The sequence below is a fragment of the Coffea eugenioides genome, chromosome 2, assembly GCF_003713205.1.
Source record: "Coffea eugenioides isolate CCC68of chromosome 2, Ceug_1.0, whole genome shotgun sequence".
Lineage (NCBI taxonomy): Eukaryota > Viridiplantae > Streptophyta > Magnoliopsida > Gentianales > Rubiaceae > Coffea > Coffea eugenioides.
The window spans coordinates 5,495,096-5,509,703 of NC_040036.1; the positions used below are offsets into that span (position 1 = coordinate 5,495,096).

At 37.2% G+C, this 14,608-nt stretch overlaps 2 protein-coding genes across 3 annotated transcripts; one reads left to right on the plus strand and one right to left on the minus strand.

The window, feature by feature from the left end:
• Positions 1 to 4,319: 4,319 nt before the first annotated feature.
• Positions 4,320 to 6,123, minus strand: LOC113761349 (RING-H2 finger protein ATL74-like). 2 transcript variants are annotated; one of them, XM_027304299.1, is made up of 2 exons: positions 5,942 to 6,123; positions 4,320 to 5,718 (listed from the first exon to the last, which is right to left on the minus strand). In XM_027304299.1, the coding sequence occupies exon 2, from the start codon at positions 5,170 to 5,172 to the stop codon at positions 4,585 to 4,587; it is 588 nt and encodes a 195-aa protein (XP_027160100.1). In that variant the 5' UTR covers positions 5,173 to 5,718; positions 5,942 to 6,123; the 3' UTR covers positions 4,320 to 4,584. The 2 variants fall into 2 exon arrangements, with proteins under 2 accessions (XP_027160100.1, XP_027160099.1); XM_027304298.1 differs by having other exon boundaries at positions 4,320 to 5,725.
• Positions 6,124 to 9,296: 3,173 nt separating this feature from the next.
• Positions 9,297 to 13,950, plus strand: LOC113763290 (transcription factor RF2b). Its single transcript, XM_027307054.1, has 4 exons — positions 9,297 to 10,041; positions 10,899 to 11,031; positions 12,466 to 12,550; positions 13,135 to 13,950. The coding sequence occupies exons 1-4, from the start codon at positions 9,542 to 9,544 to the stop codon at positions 13,506 to 13,508; spliced, it is 1,092 nt and encodes a 363-aa protein (XP_027162855.1). The 5' UTR covers positions 9,297 to 9,541; the 3' UTR covers positions 13,509 to 13,950.
• Positions 13,951 to 14,608: the final 658 nt, after the last annotated feature.

The following is a 14,608-nucleotide window of genomic DNA, read 5'->3' on the forward strand; positions in this document are numbered from 1 at the left end:
ATCCTAAGGCAACTTAAGTTGGGCTAATAGGCGTTTTCCTATATTTTGGGCTTATAGGCGTTTTCCTTTAGCAGCTGCCCGCAAAGAATTTCAAAAGCACATTTAAGTTTCAATCTCATCTCATTCTCCCTGTCTTCTCTCTATTTTAATCTTCTCTCTACCGTTCTTTCTCCATAGAAGACCTTGGCTTCAAGGTCTTCATTCCTCTTATTCCGTTTTTATTTTATGATTAGTAAAATTTCTATAAGGGTATTTTAGTGAGAGTTTTCTCTCTTTTAATGTAGTGAGAGTTTTCTTCTTTCCTAAACTATTTTAGAATTCTAGTGAGAGTTTTGTTTTTTTTTTTTCATATCTAAGAGTTTTTTCAGATCTAACATATAGATCTGGAATTTCTTGAGTTTTCTTATCAGATCTCTACATCAGTTTTAAATTTGAATTAATTGGATAGCTGATTTGAGATATGCAGAGATATTTATAGAACAACTCGTACAATTGATCAAGTTTAATGGTTTATGACTCACAATGTAACTTTTTTCTTATTTTATATTTCTGTTAAATCTAATTAATTTTTTAAATCAAAATTATCTGTGATATTTTTATATTTTTTTTGCCATTAGTGCAATTTTGTTTAACTTCATACCGAACAGTTTTGTTTAACATCGTACTGACATGTTTATTAATAATGTTGACTTCTATTTTATCAAATAAATAAATAAAAGTTTCACTCTCCACACACATTGGATCAACTTAATAATGATGGCGGGAAAGGTGTAATGCTTCTAGTCCAAGTTATGCAATTATGAGCTCTCAACAGTCAACATGCACGCCAAACTTAATAATGCTAACGGATCATGTATAATGTATTCATGTCCCTAATTATGTGGTAGCTCTTATTAGAGCAAAAATGGTTGCCGTCAGTACTTGTAAATTATTTCTAAGCAAAGATGAAGGCATATATATTTATATAGCCTTGTGTACAAGACTAATTAAAGCCACGGACTGAAATGGTAAATGACAGTTGACTTCGGTGGGCAACTAGCAGGAAGAACCCGGAGCCATAATCATACACCAGTATGAAAAATTTTACTCCCTCCGTCCCACTTTAATAGTCTTGATTTTTTTTTTCACACAATTTAAGAAAAAGTAATTAACTTTGTTGGAACAATCAATTTAGGTAACTATATTCCTAAAATACCCTCACATTAATTAGAGTACAACTTTATCGGAACTTGAATTGATGGCTTATGGGAACTTAAATGGGGTAGGTTTATAGTAACAACAACTTACATTGAATAAGGGTATTTTAGGGAAATCAAAATACAATTACATTCTTCAATTGGAAAGTGGACTATAATTTTGGACGGATGAAAAAGGAAAACATGACTATCAAAGTGGGACGGAGAGAGTATCTTGGTCCGAATTGGAATGCAGAATCTACGCACGTAGAGAAATGGCTGGCTGCGCCGGACTTTCCCGTCAAGTTGGGCATGAAAATCGCGCCTTGTCTGCCTATGTATGCTCAGCATTCAGCCCCCAGTAAGATGCCTGCTTGGCCGAAGATGTCTTGGCGGTCATTGATGCGAGGCGAGATTAATTAATCTGTGGCCCTTTAAAGAACCAGCGCGCGTGCGCGCACACATTTATACACACAAATACACAGATACTTGATTCCGAGGTGGAATTCTCTAGTAGACTATCTCATCTTTTTTTTTGTGTGCTTAATTTAGGCACAGATAAGAAATTTTTTTTTTTTTACTATTAGTTATATGTGTTATAAAGTTTTTACAAATTATATCATATCATATGTTACATTTCATTAAATTTTTTTTATTTTTCGTATATATACTTTTCAATTATTTTTTTATTTTACATATATTAAATTATTATCATATATTTTTGTATAAAATTTATTTAAAACAGCAATGGAAACGGCAGTAGTTGGGTAAGGGCAGCCAACAGGCCCTTTATTGGTACGTTCGGCATATGGTAAAATCAAAATCGTGTAACACGTTAATTGGCAGGCCCTTCTTAGGAGGGCCCGGATCAAAGATGTGTGGCATGTTAGTTGGCAATCATAACTAGACTAGGGCTGCAAACAAGTCCAATCGAGTCGAGTTGTCGAGTTTTGGTTTAATCGAACTGAGTCTTGACTTAGTTTTATTGAATTCGAACTCAAACTCGACGAATTGACAATTTAAAATTCGAGCTCGAAAAAAATAAAAAATAATTAATTTATTTTTTTAAAAAATAAATAAAATAATATTTTTTCTTAATAAATAATAAAATATTAAGGATATATATGTAATTTTATTATTAAAATAAAAAATTTAAAAAATATATTTATATAATCGAGCTCGCGAGCCGCTTAATATTTTGAGCTCGAGTTCGAGCTCGTTTGCAACCCTAAACTAAACATAGGATGCCTACGTGTTACCTCCCATGTTAATGAATGTGTACAGTAGTATTAGTAAAAATAAAGTCTAATAATAAAGTTAAGTGCAAGTGATACGATATGTTTGTTTAATTTGCCAAAATTTTTTTAAAAAAAGAGATAGCTATTTTTTTACTAAATTTTGAAATTTGTCATTTTTTTTTCATTGAAAAATATATTTTTGAAATGGAATTATCTACTATTTAGTATTTAACTTCCAAAATTTGACTACAGAATTAGCCATGGCCCCGAAATTTTAAGATACATTTTCGGCACTAAAATCCTAATTATCGAACCAAAGCGTCTATCAAATTATTTTAGTAAACTTTTATATGACTTGGATCAATCTTATTTTTCAATTTTTTTCCTGTTTGTTTCGTCTCAGGTAAATAATTACTAAATACCCATCACCCGCTTGTAGACTAGTAGGTGACGAGCTTCATTTTGCTGCAACGAATTGAAGGAAAACATGAGAGATGGAGTCAGTTGAATAAGGCAGCAGGAGACGTGGTCCAATGATGACTGATGAGGGTTGGACTAACAATTAAAAGCCTCATCACGCAACGTTTCATCCCCAAATGTCAGATATACCATATGCAAAGAGATGGTGAAGGGATTCTGATCGTGGCTCTTCGTAGGCCCAGAAAGCAAAAGATGGAGAAGAAATTGAAAAGGGGAGAGAGTCCCCGGATTCGATTCCATTTTATGGACACATTTGTCATGATTCCTTCTGTTCCCAATCGCTTTTCATCCAATATATATATATATGCCTGTCAAATCAGGGGGCACCATGTCTACAAGTGATAAGATAATGAGTTATTTCCAGCTTGGATTAGTGGTTAGAACTTAGAAGACTTGGAGAATACACCATAATCTCTTGATAATCATTGGTGCTTGGAAAACTGATTACATGATGAATAATGAATTTCTCTCTAACAGTTTACACCTGAAACTGCACTTGTTTCTACGGAACTTGTTTATACTGCAGAACTTGTATTAATGTATAGGCATGGCAACAGGGGCAGGTGCCGTTCGCGGGGGAGTAATGGGGCGGTGCAAGAGTGGAGACGGGGGGAACTTTTTTCCCCGTTCTAAATTGGGGGTATAAATAAATGTAATATATTATATAATCTAATAATAATAAATTTAGAATATTTGGTAACTAAATATAACCTTTATTTCAATTCTATCTAAATTCTTAATTGTTATTTAGTACAAACATGTTACGCGTTCTATGAGTATTCCCAAATATTATCCATACAATTCAATTGAATTTCTTAATTTTTTTCGTGTTTTATTTCAACACTATTATTGTTTCATTTTTTTTTTTTCACTTTTTTCAGTTTCGCATTTTATTTTATTCTTTGAATTTAGTTTTGATCTATTGAATAAAAGCTTATAGAAAAAAAATTAAATTATCACCCACAGACATTCATTCAGGAAGAAAACTAGGCGGGGCGGGGTAGGCGCGGGGGAATTTTTTGGTAACGGGTCCCCCGCCCCAGACCCGGCCCGTTGCCATCTCCATTAACGCATGGGGGACTTACCATGTTCCGATAAAAACAGGTCATGTTCTCGATGTTGACGGGCAAGCAGATAGAGTAATTATGAGGGTGCGTTTACCACTTGAAACGAGCTCAATCAGACAAGGGGGGCATAATGCGACCATGCACAAACAATTGAGAGAAGGTGATCCAAGTTTGAGGACTATGAACCAAATGGTTAGTGGTCCGATAAATTCCTCAGTCGAGGGATGGCTGACGGAGGAATCAGAAACTTTTACTATCAGATTTTATACCAAAAATAAAGTTGAAAATGTAAAAGAACCCAATCCTTCCACACGGTAAGTTACCTCCAATTTAATTAAAGCGTAAAATCAAGCTGCAACTGACAACAGAAAATCAAGAATCCTCCAATTTAATTAAAGCGTATAATCATTCCATCATTCCTTATGCGTGGTTATCCAGAAAAAGAGAGCAGTCGTTGCAGTCATGTCTCAGCCCTCAAAATTATAAAATTCTCGGACAACAAAAAGGATTCTTTTTCATGCAGAATAAGGGGCTAGATTGACAACCAAGACTAGGAAAAGGACATTTCAACCTTCCATCTTTACATAATTTCCCTCCTTAAATGTTTGCCTAAATAAATTGCAATCAGCCTACCTCCTCAGCAGAGACGGATACACCAGCATGACCTCCTGATCCATTTGCAGGCAGCCTTAGAGCCTCAGTATCTGTAGTATCATCAGGGCACGAGGGCTGCTGCTCCAACAACGATTGCCGACACGTAGGACAAGAAGAGTGTGAAGCCAACCAAATGTCAATACACCTCACATGAAAACCATGGTGACACCTTGGCAGCACTCTTACTTTCTCCCCATCCTCAAATTCCCCTAGGCATATTGGACAGTCTGTTGCCGGTAGAACAACTCCGGTCCCGTATTCTGCTACCGGTATCCGCCGTAGCATGCTTTTCTTCAGTCCGGTTGCAGCCAGGCGTGCAGCTGTCTCGTCCTGTGACTCGAAAGCAAACCTTCGGCTGCACCTCAAGGCACATCTCACGATTGAATTTAGTCCAAGAGCACATATCAATGCACACAGCAGAGCTGCTAGAATGATGACCATATTGGTGTCAAATTTTGTCTCGCTTGTGTATCCATTGTGCGTTCTGCTTTCGTTTCTTGGGGGTGAATCGGGTTGAGTTCCCAGAAGTAAGCGATGCGGGCGATGATAAGTGGTCATCACGACCGGATCATGAAGTATACGTACGAAACAAATCCAGCAGGAAGACTCTCCTCCTTCGCTTGCAGTTTTGCAGCTTGATGATAACAAGGACAGAGTCACAGAGGGCTTCAAACCACAAGAAGAAATGGTTACGCAGATAGACCGCAGATTTCATCACTCCACCACAATTCCAGAGTATATCGGACAACAAAGGATATGGAAATTAGATAATTCATCCGACCCATACAACAGCAAAAATTTTTCTTGTTTATGTGATACAGTCTTGATCTGGAATACTTCAGTGAGAATGCTGTTTCACAAAAAAATTTCAAGTGCTAGACACCATCAAGTGGAGATTGGACAGGGAAACACAAGAAAAAACACAGTTATTCGCTGCTAGCTTTCCTTCCCTAGTCCTCTTGGATCAGTGCTTACTCGGTTCTAGTTTGAACCTTCGAACCAGATTACCCGCTAGGGAGAGGAAGCACATATGACTACTCCCTGAAAGTTAAAATTCTTAACTTTCTTGATCCTCAAGCAAAATTGTACGCCTACTATGATAACCTGCAAGCTGAGGAGAGGAGAGCCGGTAGCCACAGATATGATTGAGAGAACAATAGCTAGAGCCTAACAGTTAACAGATTTCAAGAAAACTTCTGCTCTTACCACAAATTATTGGAGACCCAAAAAAAAAAAGAAAAATGCAAACGACCTAGCAATTAGTAGTAGATAAAGGAGTGGACTGTACGGAATTCAAGCACATGTTTTGCAGGGCTTGGCCTATTACCTTCTAGATGGACAGAGAGAAGTTCCTACTCAGGCAGGAGAGGGCTGATACTTACGGAAAAGGTAGCTTATTTAGATACTGCAAAAGTTTTTTGGTGTAGAAAAATGGCTAGATACCACAAGAAAGCTGAGCTTCAAGTAGACTCTTTTCGAACTCATTATTAATATCGAGGAGTTGATCTGTCGCAGAGGAGTGCCAACTTTTATAGCAGAAAACCAGTAAAAAAGTAGGATGCTAGAGAATTCTTATTACCGCACCTGATCCCACCTAATCTCACAATTAGCTTAGCACTGATTCTCTCGGCACCCAAGTCCTTTCTCGGCTCCAACACTCTTCCTGTGTCTGAAAGGCAAATTAAGCCAAATTCCACGGTTACGCTACATTCAACCATGTATCAACCTAAAGTTACTCAACGCAACATCTAATCACATGCTGTCTCCAAATCCCATCTGGGTTTTCTCTTTATTAGTGATTATTGAGTTTTATATATATATATAATCCTGAAATAGTCATATCATTCAAGGGTTTCTTTGCCTATTAGAATTGGAAAATTTTTACCTGAATCCAAATGTGGTTTATGAGCTCATTTACACTGGCACCTTCCCAACAAACCTTGTCCCCATCAATAAAGCTTAAAAGCTACGGTTTCTAATTGAGCCCGTAATCAACCCGACTGCCGTATTTTCCAAGATTATACATAACCCAAATTGTTCATAATCTATGTAGGACCATCATTAGATTTTTCTTCTTCTTTTTTATTGCTTATCTGCGTAGTTACAACTACGGCTTATGAGCGTCACATAAGTACATTAAGTGCGTGACGTTATATTTGAGGCTTGGAAAAGGACATTTTCCTGTAATATGGATACAATTAATGAATGCTCCTGAGTTCTCTTGTTTTTGAGACCCATGCTACAAAGTGTAAACGAGGAATGTCTCGATAATTATCGATTCAAAACAAAGTGAGAAGCGCAATTGCACCTTGGATCGGGTCACCGGGCAAGCTATTTGTGGCCACACAGAAATTAGAGACGAGTCTGCAAGCGGGAGGCGTCCCGTCGTCTACTTCGTCGGCGGACCATTTGAATTTATAGAGCCGGACATATGCCATACAACCACGGCCTCCTACGCGTTCCACCATTACCACGTTGGTATACCTGCCTATTTAATGGTGCGTATTTTGATAAATGGAGCAATCCAGAACACCAACAAATTGAATAGAAAATTGCAGTTTTGATGCTTGAGGTATAAGTAGTTTTAATTCCTAAAATTTAGACGAAAGCAAATTTAATATCAAATACTTCAATTTTTAAATTCATTTAGTTCAATTAACAGGTTTTGGCAAAATATAATCGGAATCCGGTCGTGTGAGTAGCATTAGCATGCGACGTGGCTAAGTTTTAAAAAAATATATATAAAAAGAAAAAATGTTGGTGGCAATAATCTGTAATTAAAGGGCACTAATTAGTCATATGCCGTTGGCAAATTGTTATCGGAATTCGGTCACTCGGCATATGACTAATTAGTGCCCTTTAATTACAGATTATGGTCACCAACATTTTTTTTCATTTTTTCTGATTTTTTAAAATTTAGCTATTTGCGTGTATTACTCGTGTGATTGGATTCGGGTAACAATTTATCAAACCCGGTCATTTGCACTAAATGTGCTTAAAAATTGAAACATTTGATATTAAATTTGCTTTCGTCCAAACTTTAAGGATTAAAATTGTCGATGCTCCAGATATTTGGTACCAAAATTACAAATTTCCCAATACACAATACACCATGTAATAAATTTTTTTTTTTCGGAATACACAATACGCAATACAAAGTTTTCGCTTCTCACGTAATAATGGATGAGTATACTTAATAATATATGACAGTTGGAATTTCGGAATGATGACTTGGTTTAATTTTTTTTTTCTCCAAGAGATATAAAATGAAAACTATTCTTCACACACGTCACATCTTTTCCGTTATTTGGATTGTATTTTTGGTAAGATTTTTTTTTAAAAATTTTTTGTGAGAACATTTCTCAACACATTTTAATTACATTTTTACTTCACATGTGTTGCTTCTTAAAAAAAGTCGTATTGTATATCTTTTCTATAAAAACTTTGAAAAAATTATAACTCTATAAAAACTCCTAAAAAATTATAGTTCTATAAAAACTCCTAAAAAAAATTACAATCCAAACAAATTCAAAGTTAAGCCTTCAAGAGTTCTTTTGATATGCCAACTTTACTTTATGCAATGTTAGATGGAAAGATAACGTAATATGCAATAATTTTATGATCATTATATTTCTTGTGTGAAGCATCAAACAATGTAAAAAACAAATTTATAATTATAGCTATCCTCTCATAAAGTCCCAAAAAAGGGGAGAGGACCGAGTGTAGTTGAAGTTTGGTACGGTTCGATTCAGTTGTTGTACATTTTTTTTTAATATTACTTGATATATAATTATATTACATTATTATATACGAAATAAAAGTGGTATACATGAATAAAATATATTCCATTCGTCTCAATATTAGTGTCGTTTCTTGGGAATCTGGCTTTTTATGGAAATATAATAATCATTACGTCTAGATGAGATGTCATTGATGAATTTACATACGTATAATTTGAATTCAAAATATTCTCTTGATAATGTGTACTGGGATTTTAAAAAGTTGCTTTTTTCAAATGACAAGATTGAAAAGCATATGTTAATTTTGAAATGGTGGCTCTTATTTTGGGACATCAATAAAGTGAAAACATGACAATAACAATGAAATGTAATCGTACCAAATCCTTGTCCACAAAAGACGGCAAGAAATGTGCGGCCACAAAAAATTTTTTTTTGGGGTCCAATTTTTCAAGGGATAAGGATTAAGGACATGAAAGCCAATACGAAACTGGAGAACTGGGAATTGAAAACAAATGGTACGCCACAGAACTCCACCGCCTTTGGGCTCTGACAATTGGTCACACGCGACAACACTGTGGATTTGATGGTAAATCCATTAAAAACCGCAGCTGATCAATGACAGGCCAAACCAAATCTAAAGAGATTCATTAACCAAACCATAAATGAGACTCACATATGATACACTTGTGCGTATCGTATAAAATGACAAATGGGGCCAAAGCCCATGCAGATGCCCCTGCCCCACGGGTAGAAATGATTACGCCGGCATGGATCCCTCGGATGAAGTCCACGACACCACCAATGTCCCATACTCAGTATCTATACCCCTGCCCTCTCCTACCAAGCAAGCGTAATGTAGGTGTAGTGCAGCGTATCGCAGCGTAGTAAATCCCTTAATTCCTGCGCGTCAACTTTTCCCCCAAGTCCAACAACGGGAGAAAACTGAAAAGAGGAACACAACAGTTACTCTGTCCACGCACCCCCAACCCAACACCCATAACACCAAGAAGTAGTGGCAAGATTACTCCTCCATTGACTGCTACTCTCTTCAGGCCAGCACTAGATTTTGCATCCAGATTCCGCCAAATACACCCTCTCAAAAAAGAGTAGTTAAAGAGAAACAATTTAAGAGCAGCACTTTGGTTGCTGCCCCGTAGCAGCAGCAGCAGTAGTAGTAGAAGGGAGAAATGCAAGATCCAAATGTTGGCATTGCGAAGCAGCAGCAGCAGCAGCAGCAGCACCAGGCGGCGCCATTTGCATTTAGGCCCACTCACCACCGAAGAGCTCATTCCGAGGTTAACTTTAGATTACCGGAAGACTTAGATCTGGTTCCTGACCCTTTCGATGTACCTGCTGGGACTAGCTTCGACGAGATGGGATCCGAGGACGATCTCTTCTCTACTTACATGGACATTGAGAAGCTCGGCGGATCTAACAATTCCAACTCTAATAATAATAACAATAATGTTAACGACGGCGACAATGCGGGTGGTGCTTGTTTGCCCCACAGTGGTGCGGATGGAGAGAAGAGCTTGCCCCCCGGAACTATGAGGCCCCGTCATCGCTATAGTAATTCCGTTGACAGTTCCAGCTTACTGTTGAATGAGAGCAGTATTGAAGCTAAGAAAGCTATGGCTCCTGATAAGCTTGCTGAGCTCTGGACCATTGATCCTAAACGAGCTAAAAGGTATGCTTAAAATTAATACTAGTTACTCCATTTCTCTTTATTTCCTCTTCAATTCAGCTGAATATGATTGGATTTGGTGATTCAACCTTTTAATTTTTCTGTTTGGTTTGAATTTTTAGGAAATTACTAAGATCTCGAGTGTTTGGATCTTTGTGGATCTTGAGAGCCAGTCGAGTCAAAACTTTTCTTCCCGTTTTTTTTTCCACGTAGGATGCTGCATGTTTACTCTTTCCTTATTTTTGATCATTTCAACCCAGAAGGATGATCGCATTGATTTAGTTGTTTCTCCAGCAGAAATGCAGTCGGATGCATTTTGTGTTGCCCGCACTATTTAAGTCCAACAATCCAATTGTGGTGAACAACTTATAGTATCTATCTGATCTTCCTACATCTAACGCGCATATCAAGTTTACTTCTTCTTTTTTTCTCACTGAAAATTCCACAACTTTTACGCATTCAGCGTGTTTCGTGGTTTTCCGTACAAAACTGGTACCAAATTAGAGCTGTCTTTATTCCTTCTAACCTCTGTGTGAAAGGATTCTCGCTTCTCTTGATAGACTAATCTGGTTGATTGGTAGCTTCTAGATGTAGTGTTGACATGCCTATATCCTAGTGAGCAAAACCATGCCCATTCCGGCTGACATGCATTTGAAACGAGTTCCCACTCCATGGCATGCAACAGTGTCTTTAAACTCTTTCGTCTGATACATCAAGCTTTCTTGCTCCCACTAGTCAGAAGCTCAAAAGGCCTTGCACTGTGGTCAACTAGAATGGTTTTTTGTCTTTCTTGATCAGAAAGATTTTGTTGTTTTTTTTTCTTCATAGATCATTTGATGAGTTTTCCAAATGATGCGCAGAATTTTAGCAAATCGACAGTCTGCTGCTCGATCAAAAGAGAGGAAAGCCCGCTATATAAATGAACTAGAAAGGAAAGTTCAGACACTTCAAACTGAAGCAACCACTCTATCCGCACAACTCACTCTTTTCCAGGTACCTAGAAGGTTCTTGTTTACTGAAATGAAGATTATGTTGACCATATCTTTGATTGATTAACTCTGCCTTTGTATTTCCAGCCGTGCATCCAGTTTGTACATATACCTAGAACTGAAAGTTATGGTTTTCTAGGTTTGAAATGGCCAATTCTTGCTCTTAGATTTGATGGTTTATAACTAAAATTTGAATGTTTTAATCCTTGGGTTATTCTTTTTGTTTTGAATCATTTGGTATTGAGGCTGCTAAGATCCTGGAAAACATACACAGCAACAATACTGTAAAAGGAGGGCAACTTCCACATTCTTCAAATTCCTCACATGAATCCACCCCTTGAACTGGTCTTTCATTGGTTTAAAGGCTACAATCAGATCTGATAAGATTGTGGTCCTGTTCCAATCAGGCAATTAATATTTCGTCTAGAGCACATATAGAGTTTCAATTATCAAAAGACACTTTACTTTAGGAAATAGAACAACGTTTATATTGTCTATTAGAGTAGTAATATACAACCCTGATCGTGCAAGTTTTTACTGATACCACGTGACTAAAAACATAGGGGGAAGACATTTATTTAAACCTAGATATGTTCCTAGTTTTCTGTTTATGTTAGTCTCTTGGATGTATTGGAACTCTATTTATATCTTGATATCTTCTAGGATTTAAGTTTACGTTAGTTCATATCCGGATATTGGATTATTCTTTTTAGACCTTTTAAATATACTTACCGTTACAACGCAAAAAGATTGAATTTGCTTCCACTTTGTTTGTTAAACAGCCTCCTTTTACCAATTAAATTAGTAACAATAACCCAAATTCCTTTTTTGGAGATAACCTTGTTTGCTTGAGGATTTCCAGCTTATTTTGATAATTTGTTCTTAAGTTCAGTGCAATTGTAGACTTTCCTTGACAATTGAAATTTTGGAACTTATTGCTGAGGCAAAGAAAGTTGTCTAGCATGTAGCGAATCATGTAAAATTAGCTGAATGAGAATTGTTCTTTTGGACTTGCGTGTTAGCTGGCAAATTTGTCCTGTTTAATTTTCATCAGGAAATCAAAGAAATCCACTTCCAATAATTATGAACACTTATGGTCTCATTCCATTTTTATACTAGCTACTACATTTATGTCATCAGTAATCAAACTGGTCGTAGTATATGAATCTTAATTAAACATATACCTATGTCATTTGGTGGAAATGAAGTTAAACAACTGATGCAAAATGGCAAAGAATAACAAAGGGATTGGAGATTGGGGAGCAATTAGGCAGAGATAGGAAAGAATGAATTTCGCATGGTATGCCACTAAGAACTAGGACATTTAAATTAGGGTGGATAAACCATGCATCATGGCTCATATTTTATAGGGCTTGATTTGTCATTAATGATATTGTCGACAAGTATCAGTTTTACTTTGCTGTTGTTTCTTCTGCAGAGAGATACGACTGGACTAACTACTGAAAATACAGAGCTTAAGCTCCGGTTACAAGCTATGGAACAACAGGCTCAGTTACGTGACGGTATGCATCCCTTTCCCTTAATTAAATTCGTTAGCTTCGAATTACCGCTGTACATATTATACTTGTTTAGGACAAGATTTATCATTCATATCACTGTGTCTGCATACGATGTTATGGTTTGAAAGCTTTTTCTGCTTTTCTAGCTCTCTCTCTCTCTCGCCCGATCGAAAATGAATTCTTTCTAATGGTTTATTGTAGTATCCACCATAATTTATGAATTGTGTAGCATCATTTATTGCACGTGGAGACTATCAAGGTTGGATCTAAGCCTAATAATCCTATGCTTGATATTGCGTCAATGCGTAGTTCTGATTTTTTTTTGGTAGTCAACTCTCAGCATACATGACCTGGATTTTGATTAGATAAATAAAATCCATGCTCTCATCTGCACTGGCAAGTTATTCGACAAATCCTAGATCACGCTCACACTTCCCAACTTAAATGTGTTGATATAGGAGATTTATGTCAAAAGAAACCAATCAAGCTGTTGTTCACGGCTTGCTCACTCCTTCCTCATTCTTTGTCGCATTTTTTTCCGCGGCCACAAATCTTATGTGACGGTTTATGCCATTTATGAAATGCAGCGCTTAATGAAGCACTGAAACAAGAAGTAGAAAGACTTAGAATTGCCACTGGAGAAATATCAGGCCCTTCAGATGTCTACCATTTGGGGATGCAGCATGTTCCCTATAGTCAATCTTTCTTTTCACATCAGGCACAGCCAGGACCCGGTGATTCCCAAAATCCACAAATGGCCCCGTTCAATCCCCTGCAGGCAAACATGTCCAATCGCCACCCCTCTTTGCTTGCACCTGCTCAAATGCACTCTTTTTCTGATACATTACAGCAGGATCCACTCGGTCGCTTTCAAGGCCTTGATATTGGGAGCAGGACCTCTCATACAGTGAAATCTGAAGGCCCTTCGCTTTCTGCCAGCGAAAGCAGCAGTACATTCTGATTGCTGATGATTGATGCATTGCTCCAACGGTATTTGTGAAGTTGTTCATAGACTGACACCCAGTTAACCTCCAGGTCCACCTATTCTTCCATTTTTTTATTGTTTATTTGATTTGTGTCTTAGGTTTCGGTAGCCTTGACTTGTTCTTTTGGTATCGGTCTTCAGTTATGGTGGTGGAGGTTCGTTTATTTATTTTCCAACATAAATTTTGGTTGAAGTGAGAGAGCATATTTCTGATCTGGTCCTTTATTTGTCTGGAAATGGCCACTATGGCCATGGGATCCATAGTAGCACGCACCTCTCGTGTGATCTTATTCTCAGTGTGTGTGTACCAGGTTAAACTAAGTAGCGGTCTGGGACGGTAATTGTACTGTAATTTACCGATGGGTGAAACACGACTATGTATACTGTTGCTTTATTAACTTTTTTGTCTCAGCTGAAACTGTTGTATTGTGTATTCTTCTCCTTTTTCTTTTCTTCTTCACGAAAAGCAAGTGGGATGATTCCGTACACGCACGTGATACCTGCAACTAGGCCAATCAATTGGGCCTAGTGAGCCAGGCTTTCGCAAGGGCAAGTTTGTGTTGAGCCCGGCCAAGAAAAAGCTCTCATCTGTGGAGCCCATAATCCATTTGGCCTTGTGTGTGAGATCGGGCTGACGGGAAATTTTTAGAACAATTCTCGGTGGACAATTATTTCCCAAACATGCATGCATGTTTAGCATATAAAATAGGGCGGGAGAGGGTCAAGTTGGATGCTAAAGTTCGTGGGATTATATGTAAAAGATTATGGGTTTAAGACTTCTTAATTTCCCAAAAAGAAAAAGCATATAGAATAAGGTTATTTTCCCATAATGTTGAATTGTCCACTTTTTGTTCAAGTTGACTATGATTAGGGGGGGAAGGTTGAGGCAGATAGTACATGAAGGAGAGTGTAAGGTCCTGTTTGATAATCTAATTCAGCACTTAAATTTAATAGATTCAAATCGTATGTAACATATGACAACCAAAAATTGAATATCTAAATTAATTAAATGATACTGAATTTTCTAAGTAAAACTTGCTTCCAAAATCAAAATTAAGTGATAAGCCATTCACTTT

Coding starts and splice junctions, on each gene's coding strand:
- LOC113761349 (XM_027304299.1), bottom strand. CDS start 5,172: ATGACCACTTATCATCGCCCGCATCGCTTACTTCTGGGAACTCAACCC.
- LOC113763290 (XM_027307054.1), top strand. CDS start 9,542: ATGCAAGATCCAAATGTTGGCATTGCGAAGCAGCAGCAGCAGCAGCAG. Junction 10,042..10,898: donor GATCCTAAACGAGCTAAAAG/GTATGCTTAAAA, acceptor AATGATGCGCAG/AATTTTAGCAAATCGACAGT. Junction 11,032..12,465: donor CACAACTCACTCTTTTCCAG/GTACCTAGAAGG, acceptor TTTCTTCTGCAG/AGAGATACGACTGGACTAAC.